Source organism: Abrus precatorius, unplaced genomic scaffold, assembly GCF_003935025.1.
Source record: "Abrus precatorius isolate BTA unplaced genomic scaffold, Abrus_2018 Scaffold8, whole genome shotgun sequence".
In the NCBI taxonomy this organism is placed as follows: domain Eukaryota; kingdom Viridiplantae; phylum Streptophyta; class Magnoliopsida; order Fabales; family Fabaceae; genus Abrus; species Abrus precatorius.
Window position 1 is genome coordinate 13,652,866 of NW_020874428.1, and position 11,030 is coordinate 13,663,895.

Consider the following 11,030-nt stretch of genomic DNA (forward strand, 5'->3'; position numbering starts at 1 on the left):
AAATCTCCTTTAAAAATTTAGCATATTTTGACATTTTGGAGATAGCATCAATGAAAAGCATATTGATGTGCACTTTGCCTAATAAGTCTAAGAACTTATGAAACTCTTCATCATAAGGAGGGTGACCTTGCAGCCGCTATGGAAAAAGGTATCTTAGGCTCATAGAGCTTTGGTTGAAGAAGAAGTTCTTTCTTCTTTTCCTTTTTACGCTCTTCGTTTGTAGCACGACCTTGCTCATGGTGATGCACAGCCGTGTTTTGATCATTATCATGGGCGTGCTTATATAAGCACGGTCATGTTTCAATTTCATTAGGGGCGTGCTTATCAGTAAACACGAGAGTGCTTGTAGAATTAGCATGGGGTGCTTCTCAGCAAGCATGGGCGTGTATATGCCTCTGTTCTGCGATTCTTGTAATTTCTTTCCACTTCTAAGGGTGATGGCATTGCATTGCTCCCTTGGATTAGGTTCAAGCTAAGATGGTAGTGTTCCCATCACTCTTTGACTCAGAAGGTTCGTAATTTGCTCTAATTGTGCACTCATCTTAGAAGAGTTTAATTGTATTTCAGATTTAACCTCTGTGAACTTTTTATCAGTTCTCTCAATATGTTGGTCCTACTTGGATTCAATCTCTGTCATCCTTTTATCAGAGTAATGCACATATTGCATCATTTGTTCTTGAAAGTTGGACTAAGATCTAGGGGCTTCTTTTCCTTCTGATCTTGCTCCTTGATTTTGCATATGGGGAGGGCGATACACGCTTGAATTTTGACTTCCAAAGCCATTCCCCCAAGAGTTAGGAGGATTACTCCTCCACCCCAAATTGTGATTGCCTATGAAATTTGCTCCTCTTGCTTAAATTTTGGGCTTGCAGGAGCTCTTACAGGTTGGTCTTGAGCCTTCATTAAAGATTCTAGTTACTCTGCAAGGGTTGTCATTTGGTTCATTAGTGGGTTACTGCTCTTTGTTTGGTAGACTGGGACAGTCTCTTTCCTCTTGATGTCGTAAGAGTTAGTAGTGTGCCACTGAAAACTGGATGATGTCATCTCATCTATTAGCTTGTATGCATCATCTGGATCTTTTCTTATGAGGGACCTTCCTGCTGCGGCGTCAATTGTAGCCCTGGTGGAAATTGATAAGCCACTGTAAAAGATTTGCACCTATTTCCATGTCAGAAAATCATGATGAGGATATCTTAAAAGCTTTCCAAACCACTCCCATGCCTCAAACAAGGATTATGCTTCGTATTGTTGGAAGCAACATATCTCCATCATGAGTTTTGAGGACCTTGATGGAGGAAAGTATTTTCCTAAGAATTGTTGAGTAAGGTCCTCCCAAGTTGCGATGGAATTGGCTGGGAGTGAGGCGAACCAAGCATTCACCTTTTCAAATATTGAGAACGGAAAAAGACGGAGTTGGATAGCATCGTTGTAGACTCTATTGTATTTGATGGTATCCGTCAATCGGAGGAACTTTGTCAGATGGAAATTAGGGTCTTCGTTAGGCATGCCTCCATACTGTATAGAGTTCTAGACCATGGTTATGAGTGTTGGTTTAAGTTCAAAATTATTGGCCTCCACATTAGGAGCCACAATGCTTCCAAGGGTACCTCTAGCAGTAGGTGTCATGTAATCTTGAATTGATCTTCTTTCCTCTACTATTCTTTGCTTTCTCACTTTTTTTCTTTATTTATGCGTTGTTCTCTCAATTTCTGGATCAAATAAACTAGAATAAGTGAGCATACACTAGAAAGAATTATGAAATAAAAAAAATAAAAAAAAATAAAAACAAATATTATAAAAAAAAATTAACAATAAACAAAAATAGAATTAAAAGTAAAGTAAAACATAAATTGCTCAAATCAATTAAACTTGAGATTTTCTTAATATTGAAAAAGCAATCCCGTGTAACAGCGCCAAAAACTTCTTCGGAGGGAAGTGTACCCATCGAGAAGTAATAAAAGGTTCTTAAATTAAGTTTATGAAATATCGACCCACAAGGATTGTTTTCCAATTACTAAGAATTTCCTAATTCTATTGTTTAAGCTTAAAATATACGATATTAATTAAAACAAGAATTTATAAAATTAATTATAAAATTAAGAATAATGAATACAATGCACGTCTTGGTTAAACTTATCAGAGAGAAACCTAGGGCATATAGGTTTTCTCATTCAATCCTTTATGTTATTTTTCTATTTAACTCTAAATATGATTTCCTTGTGATTACTAATCATTCATACGAATACTATTAATACCCAATGGTCATGTAATATTAATATTCTCTTCTCTAAATTAACATCTCAAATGGTCATGCAGGTCATCAATTTAAGAAACCTTAAGGAACCTATGAACTTGTTAATTTAATAACAATTAGAAGAAAAAGATTGGTTTGGTCCACCTAATCCTTTGTCTCATTTTATCCTATAGATCTATTAATTAATCGAGGTACGGTCGCCTGACAATATAATTAATTAGGATTAAGAGAGAAGCACAATAGGATAAAATCTAATCACGAAACGGAAATCAAATTTATATTCAAACGTCAAAATCCCATAAACTCATGAACAATAGTTCCCATAGCCCTAGCTATGGATTTAGTTACTCATGCTAAAGAAAAGAACTAAAACATTCATAAACAAAGACATAATTAAAAGAAATAGCAAACTAGAATGAGATGAGTTCCCAATCTTCAAGTACGGTCGCTCGAATCTCCAAGTCTCGCTAAGAGTATGCCAAAGATCCTGTGCAAGAGAGACGAGATGAGAGTATCTTAAAGCAAAAGCCAAGATAAAAATGGTGTCCACTACGATGCATGAGGTCTCCCTTTTAATAAGGTTTGAAAACCCTAAAGACTCTTTATAATTGGGCTTCCCGCAGATGAGCACAGCCGTGCGAGGCCTTAAGCATGATCGTGCATGGGCTCAAAGCACCCCCGTGCTTATTGAATGGGTCTGGGCGTGCTGACTGCTGCGAAACTCTAATCTTCTATCAATTTGGGCCCAGAATGCACCCAAAATCCACTTGCGACTTTTTTATACCAAAATGTACAATTAATATATAAATTAGTGTAAAATCCAAATAAAATAAAGGTCAAATATGAATATATAGGCTCTAAAAGAGGATCTAATTATAGACTTATCACTATTAAAGAAAGGTTTGGGTTGGTTTTGTTAGATCTCTTTGATAAAATTTGAGATATAAAGGATTTAATACTTGAAAGTTATTTTTCTATGCTGTAATTACTGATAACTGATTTAATAACACTAAGATTTAGCTGATTTATTATAAACTTGTCTTGGTTGAGCTGTTGAAATGATTTTAGATGTGCTGTATCATGCTGAGATATATGTCTTGCATCATTATAGAGTTGAGTTACACATTTATGTGGGTAAACGTGTAACGATAGAGCATGCTGAGCTGTGCTGTGCTGTGCTGTTTAGATCCAGATATAGGAATGAGTCACTCCTAGACCGGCTCAGTTCCTTCTGGATTACTTAGGTTGAGAAACTAGTTGAAAACCGTTTTCATGCTGTGCATTAGATGGGTTGGGAATACATGAGGTTGTTGCTATGAGTAATATTTTTCTCTCTATATATATATATGATTTTATTTTATTTTTGTAAGCTCACCCTTGCATTTATGTCTATCCTGTTGTGTGCGTGTGTACTGTGATGATCGTACAGTAATACGTGAGCAGATGTAGCAGGTGTTGCATCTACTTCACAGACTGAGGGGCCAATAGAGAAATGTTAGAAGCTGGAGTCGAGTAATTTTGCATTAAAGTCCTATTTTCTTATATTTTGAGACCTCATATAGAGGGAGCTATGTAGTATAATTTTGTATATTTTGAATATTATGAACTAAATATAATATTATGCTGTTCTATTGGATATTTCTTGTAAGAAACTTTATTTTATTTTGAATGAGAAGTTAATTTTATACTTATATTTTTATTATTTATCTATTCTAAATACGTAAGTGGTGTAGAAATATTGTTCTTCGGTTCCTTATAAAAAGGGGTCATGAAAATAGAAGTTCTACATGTTTCTTAATTAATGTATTATTTTATAATAAAACAAAAAATATCAAACAAAGCATCTGAACGAAAATGACTTTAGTTCATTGGGAATAGGATTCTCTGTATAACGGGGGACCAAATTCATGTTTCGCTTGTGAGACGGAATAAATCAGATATTAATTTCTTCGTTAAATAACTTGTTCCATTTTAGTAATCGAATTAACGATTTATTTTATATTTTATATTCGTGATGGAAGTAATTTTTTATATTTTAGTAAACAAATTAACAATTAATTTCATATTTTACTTTTACGATTAAAAGTCGCTGAAGTTTTGAAGTTATTGTTTTTAGTATTATAACTATTGGTTCTAAATCATTAATCAATTATTATTTAGTAGAATATAATTTTAAAATATAGAAGAAAGAGTAGTTTAATATATAATATATAATTTTCTAAAGGAAAGAAATTGAAATAAGAATTTGATTAAAAATATAAATATGATTATGGTCTTTGTATACTCAAGAAAGGTCGATAAGGAAGGGTACATTCTTCCAACTTATTTGCATAACATATTAGAATTCATACATGCATACATGTATATACGTATCCACATAAGGTTGTATGCTGCCATATGGCATGATCATCTCCCATTGTCCAATGCAATTAGTACGCTATCCATGATGCTGTCATACCCATTAGTATATTGATGGCTGCCACTATCACCGTGTTCATAAAGACTAGATGATGTTTCACCAAGCAAGTTTTGAGTCTCCTCCAGGTTTTGGTCCCTTTTGATCCATGGGTGCTTCTCTATGACCCTTATTCCCTCCAATTCCATTGCCACTTCCTTCATGCTAGGCCTTTCCTCTCCAATGAGTCTCAAGCACTTTGCAGCAAGAATAGCAACCTCCATGATCTCTTTTTTATTTCCTTCATTCAAAATGCCAACTTGAACAACTTCAAACAAGCGATCCTCTTTCAAGCAAGATAGAAAGTGCATAGCAAGACTTCTTTCCTCTTCTTTCTTGGCAAAAGAAAAAGGTTTCTCCCCAGTTAGCAACTCTACCAACACTACCCCAAAACTATACACATCACTCTTTTCAGTTAATTGACTTGTTTGCATGTATTCTGGATCAAGGTAACCAATAGTTCCTTGCACCATTGTGGCTAATTCAATTTGGTCAAGTGGAACCAACCTTGAAGCACCAAAATCAGACACTTTGGAAGTGTAAGTGTCATCCAAGAGGATGTTAGAAGTCTTCACATCTCTATGAATAATAGGTATTGAAGCTTCTGAATGCAAATATGCTAATGCACCAGCTGCCTCTGCTGCAATCCTTAAACGGGTTTTCCATGTTGCATTGTTAACCTGTCTTTCAGCTTGTATAAAATTAAGAAGGGTACCATTGTTAACAAACTCATAGACCAATAAAGGAACTTCTGTCTCTAAACAGCATCCCAAGAGTTTGACAACATTCCTATGATTGATTTGTGATAAAACAATAACCTCATTAATGAATTGTTCATTTTGACTCTTATCTACTATTTTGGACTTCTTGACAGCAACAATTCTGTTATCTCCTAGATATCCTTTGAAAACTGTTCCATAACCTCCTCTTCCAATGATTAAGCTCTCATCAAAGTTGTTGGTGGCCTTCTTTAGTTGCTCTTCTGTAAAAATTTGGGTAATTTTGGAGGATTTATTTGAGAGTTGCTGTAGCAAAATGGAACCGCCATTCTGCTGAAAGTATTTCTCTCTAAGTTTGGTGAGTTTCCTTTTATGGTATATTAAGTACAGTGAGGTAAGCCCCACTAATAAAACAACAATTCCTGCAGTTGCTCCTGCATTCAAAATATGCTGAAAACAATTCTTGAATTGTTCTTTGGACTAGGATCAATAGCATACATACTGAATGAACGGACATGAATGTAAAGGAATAATAACACAGGGCAGCAGAAACAACAAAAACAAACTTAAAAAATTATTCAAGAAATTAAAAGTAGCAAATTTCATTAAAAATTATGTTGGGATATATTGAAAATAACTGAAATAATACAAAGTTAACGTTTCTTAACAAAAAAAAATTCATATTTAATTTATTAAATAACACTAGTTAACAATTTCTCTGATAAATTTTCAAGAATTTACCGTAAAAATTAATAGTTTATTAAAATTACAAGATATTACGGCATCTAGTATACTGGTAATACTTAATACTATAATTTTTAATCAAAATATAATATTTATTAATTATTTTATTGTGTGTCTTTAAATAAACGTTAAAAATAACAAGAATAATAATAGAAACATCAACGACAATAATAAAATTGTTATTTCAACTTATTAAAATTGAGTTTAAACATTAATAGCATTTTATTAACAAATCAATATTTAATATTTTTTTATATTTTCATCCAAAATATGTTTTTTTAATAAATTTTCTTCATTTTAAAATACTGAAAAAATGATTTTATAATAATAATAATAATAATAATAATAATAATAATAATAATATCATCTGAGAAAACAATAAACAAAATAGATTAAATTGAATGTGCTAAGTTACTTACCAGCGACAACCTTCGTAACTACATCTTTTCGGTGGCACGGTTCATCCTTTGTTCCATTTCCGGATTGGCCCTTGGGGCAGAAACATTTGTAGGACCCCATGGTGTTGAGACAGTTTTTTTCGCTTATGCATGTATTATTTGATGTCTTACATTCGTTAATGTCTGCGAGTCCCCAACATAAATAAAGACAAGTCACTGAATCGAGATAAAAATAGTTATTGTGAACCGGTAGATTAGTAAATTTTTAACCAGCATTTTTAAGATATTAATTAAAAATTAAAAGTATGGATTTTTTTTTTAAAATCACGTTAAATTGTATTAAAAATTATTTGGGCTTCCTCCAAACCCATATATTGGTTGCACAGATTTTTAAATATTAAAAAATGTCCCTGCACAGAAAATACATAATAATGATGAAGACGAAGGTAAGTTACCTGTGCAACCAATATATGGGTTTCCTTCAAAGCCATGCTTACATCTGCACCGGTAACCATAGTCAGTATTGGTGTCATCACAATAGCTATTGTCCCTGCACACATAATCGACACCACTTTTCGACGCTTTACAATTTTGGTCTCCAACGGTCCAATCAAGAACCAACGGCACCGTCGCGTAAGGCAAACTCTTTAAATCACTTTTGGAAAAATTATAATACCCATCTTTGACAACAAACGAATAGCTACAATTTCCCCAATGTTCGGTCGAATTGGGAAACACATCTGCATAAATAGTGATATTCCTCATTGCTGGAGGAACATCCACTTGGCAACACCCAATACCCGAACACGTTCCATCGTTGATCTTCCTCGTATTGCCGTTGCACCTCGTTAAGCACCCCGTTGTGTATGTTTCCCCGTTGTAAACACTTTGGAGATACCCGAAACTGTCACAACCAACGGTTATGAACTTGTTTTCCTTGCTTGAAACGCTGAAACTAATGTCAGTTTCTAGATAGGAGAAAATATGAGTGCAATACGATGCGACGTAAGTCCATGCCTCCAATTGATGGTTTAGGACGCTTATGTCTTGGACTTCAATGGAACCAGAATATAATGTGGAGTCATTAGTGCAAGTAAGATTAAATTTGGGTTCTAAGAAACATGACCCCACATGTGGTATAGATGAATTGGCTATGCCGAATGGGTATGGAACTTGAACATTTCCACATGTGTAATTGCAGCCAGGAAGTGTTTGGTTTGGTTCTGCAATTGCTCCTACTAGTATGGCTAATGCAGTCACTAACACCCAATCCAATTGCAAGTTTTCCATTGTCTGATATCAAAAATTGGAAAATAAGGCTGTTTCAACTTCAAGGGACCGTGCTTTAATTAGCAGTGGCAACTGGCAAGAGGCTTTCACTTATTTATAAACTCAGAATATACACTTTCTCCGACGAAAATGACTGAATATTTAAATGCTATTCCTAGTAGATACTGATACGTGTATTAAACGACTATTTTTACATTAAAGATTAAGGTGTTGTTTTAAATTTTTTTAATATATACTTTTTAGATAATGAAATTTCATTATAATAATTAAAAATACTATTTTTATCTATATGTAACTACAATTGTACTTTTATGCTAAAAATTTCACGAGATTAGATCAATAATAATACAAAAGATAAAGCAAAACACACAAGCTATACATAGTAAAAAAAGGAAATGAAAAATAAATTAATAAAATATAAGTAATTTATAATTATGATTATATTTTATGAAAAATATATCGTACTTTAATATTTGTATTATTTTCATTCAACATAGTTTTTTTTCCAATTTTGTCTGCAAGTTCCGGGACCAAGTGCTATTGGGTTGCAAGGAAGACTGACCAGCTTTGCTGATAGGATCAATTGAATTATAGTGATTATGTTCATATATTTATATTATATTTTATTTTGTTTTTGTTTATTTGAAATAGTCATGAAGTCCATTTAGAAACTTTAAAAATATAATATTACGAAAATACTAATCATGACGAATGCAATACGCACCAAATAGACGAATTCAAGCATGTCAATTTCATTGAAACGAGTTTTATAATCTCTCAATTGTAGTTTATATGGTTACATTTCCATCTCAATAGTACTAATCATGTCAATTTCATTCAAAATATAAAATTATTGCACATTGCAGCCTGCCCTACTTGCGAGGCTAGCTTGACCTCTTATATTTTTTATATTTATTATTTATTTATTATCATAATTAGATCTTTAAATTTCTTTCTATCTCCTTAATTATAATTTTAAGTATGAATTCAATTAAGAAAAAAATGAATTTGATGTTTAAATAATTTATCTTAAAATTTTTACTATTTAAATTTAATATATTTTATTTATATTCTTTAATTTATTACTAACACATAAGAATTTTTATTTGAGCTTCTCTACTGAACTTTTTTTTTCTTTATTGTCTTGATTTATATATTTTTTTCAGTTATTTTTTAATGTCCCGTGTCAAATTTTATTTTTAAACCTTTATTTTTTTTATTTGGCTTGAACTTTTTTGGTCTTTCAATTTTATTTTTTTTACTTCATTTTTTTAAGACCAAGTTTTGATACTATAATCACTTTTTTAAAATAATAATTAATCTATTAAATTTAATCATAAAATTGATTTTAATAGGTTAAAAACAACTTATAAATATTATAATTTACTTTTAATAGATTAATGTTTTCAAACACGCCTTAACTATTTAAACTAATAACTTTCTTACTTATCAGTTCTTTAATTAATTTGTTAAAAAAGTTATTATCTAATATTTGTTTTCCCTCTTCCCACTTCATACCCAAAATATAAATGTCAAAGTATATTTTTCTGGGAGGCTTTGCCTTCAGTTCCATTGTCTTCAATCACAAATTATGAAATATGGCTTCAGAAGGGGACAACTGACTTAAATAAATGTTTGCATTTCTCTGTGACTAGACGACCTCATTTATTTATATAATTTTCTCGGTGAATTTGGTTGCAAAGTTGTGAAAATTAAAGTTGGAGAAAAAAACCATTCATGTTTTCATTTTCTATTGTGTAATTGGATCAGCGTCTAAATTCTATTGTGTAATTTGATTAAAATAATCTTTTGGCCATTTCCTATATATTAAACGCCACTTGCACATTCAATCAATGGAACCTCCCCCTCCCTCTCTCTTTCGTAAAAACTCAAGCCAAAACTAAAGGAATGAAATGAAGAAAAGTCAAGGGTACAATTCTAATTCATAAACATCATGAAAATAGTTATATCAAAATGTAATATTCTAGGGTTATGACTATTGCATGGAAAATTGCTTAAAATTTTGGTATTCTAGATAAACTATATTAAAATTCATTTATGCTTCTCATATTAGAGATCAAAGGGGTGAGTTTTAATTTCTAAATAATTATATCTATTGAATATAGTAAAAGGAGTATTTGAAATCTCTAATATCATTTCATATAAACTATTTAAATAAGCATAAGATATATTAAATTAGGAAGCTTAAATAAGTATATCCTCTAAAAGTATACCTTTCCTTGGAATTAGTCTTTATGAAAAAAAATTATTAGATTTAGTTCAATATATTTTTTTTATTGAAACAATTCTTATTGTCAACTAAGAATCGTTAAATAATGATTAAACAAACAATATTTTATATCATACTTGCTATGTAGGATGCTAGCTTCAAATGCAGTAAAGCTTAAAAAGTAATTAGTTTATAAAAAATAGTTTTTTGAAATTAGTCTCTAAATTAAATTTTTATTTTTTAAAAATAAACTATACTATTATGTCTTGAATTAACATTTTTAATTTAGATAACATTTTACGTTTCATCTTTTTTTTTTAAATATTCGACGAGTTAATATTATAAAAAAAAATCATTTTTTGACCTAAGAACAAAGAAAAACAAAAAGAAAGATCTAAGAACATCAAGTTTGATTTCATTCATCCACCATGAAAACCCCTTCCCTCCACCATTTTTTTGGACTATCCAATTTAATGGCCCAAAATGCACTAAATAGAAACATTTTTTTTGTTTGAATTATTTTTTGTTCCATTAAGTGGCTCAAAATTCATCAAACAACAACTTTTTTTTTTTAATCTAAAAAATAGGGGATATTATTTATGTTACTTTTAGCCTTTATTTTATTTTATCTATTTTAGCCTATCTTAGATAAAAATATTTTATTTTTTATTTTTATTTTTATTTTTAAATTTAGCTCTTTTAATTTTATTTATTAATTTTTCTAAGAAATAATGATAATAACAGATAATTAAAATTGATTTAAATACAATATAAACTTTTATTCTTTCAATTATATTATATTTAGTCTCACCATTTTTTATGTTATTTTATTGTTTGCATTTTACTTATTTATTCATGATATTTGTTCTTTAACATTATTATATCTTATTATATTGCATAAATTTAAAATATTATATAATTTGATTATATATTTGTATTT

The 11,030-nt window shown here is 30.8% G+C and overlaps 1 protein-coding gene and 1 non-coding gene across 2 annotated transcripts; one reads left to right on the top strand and one right to left on the bottom strand.

Moving 5' to 3' along the window:
* The first annotated feature begins 1,174 nt into the window (after positions 1–1,174).
* Positions 1,175–1,278, top strand: LOC113848598. The gene has a single exon (XR_003501862.1). It is a non-coding gene; the product is annotated as a small nucleolar RNA R71 (small nucleolar RNA).
* Positions 1,279–4,660: 3,382 nt separating this feature from the next.
* Positions 4,661–7,860, bottom strand: LOC113874270 (putative wall-associated receptor kinase-like 16). Its single transcript, XM_027512507.1, has 3 exons — positions 7,026–7,860; positions 6,602–6,753; positions 4,661–5,908 (listed from the first exon to the last, which is right to left on the bottom strand). The coding sequence occupies exons 1-3, from the start codon at positions 7,858–7,860 to the stop codon at positions 4,661–4,663; spliced, it is 2,235 nt and encodes a 744-aa protein (XP_027368308.1).
* Positions 7,861–11,030: the final 3,170 nt, after the last annotated feature.

Bases quoted from the DNA above. Each gene is read 5' to 3' on its own strand.
- LOC113874270 (XM_027512507.1), bottom strand. From the start codon at position 7,860: ATGGAAAACTTGCAATTGGATTGGGTGTTAGTGACTGCATTAGCCATA. The intron at 6,754-7,025 runs GTAACTTACCTT...GGGGACTCGCAG, and splicing joins CCCATATATTGGTTGCACAG to ACATTAACGAATGTAAGACA. The intron at 5,909-6,601 runs GTTGTCGCTGGT...TATTGATCCTAG, and splicing joins GAAAAGATGTAGTTACGAAG to TCCAAAGAACAATTCAAGAA.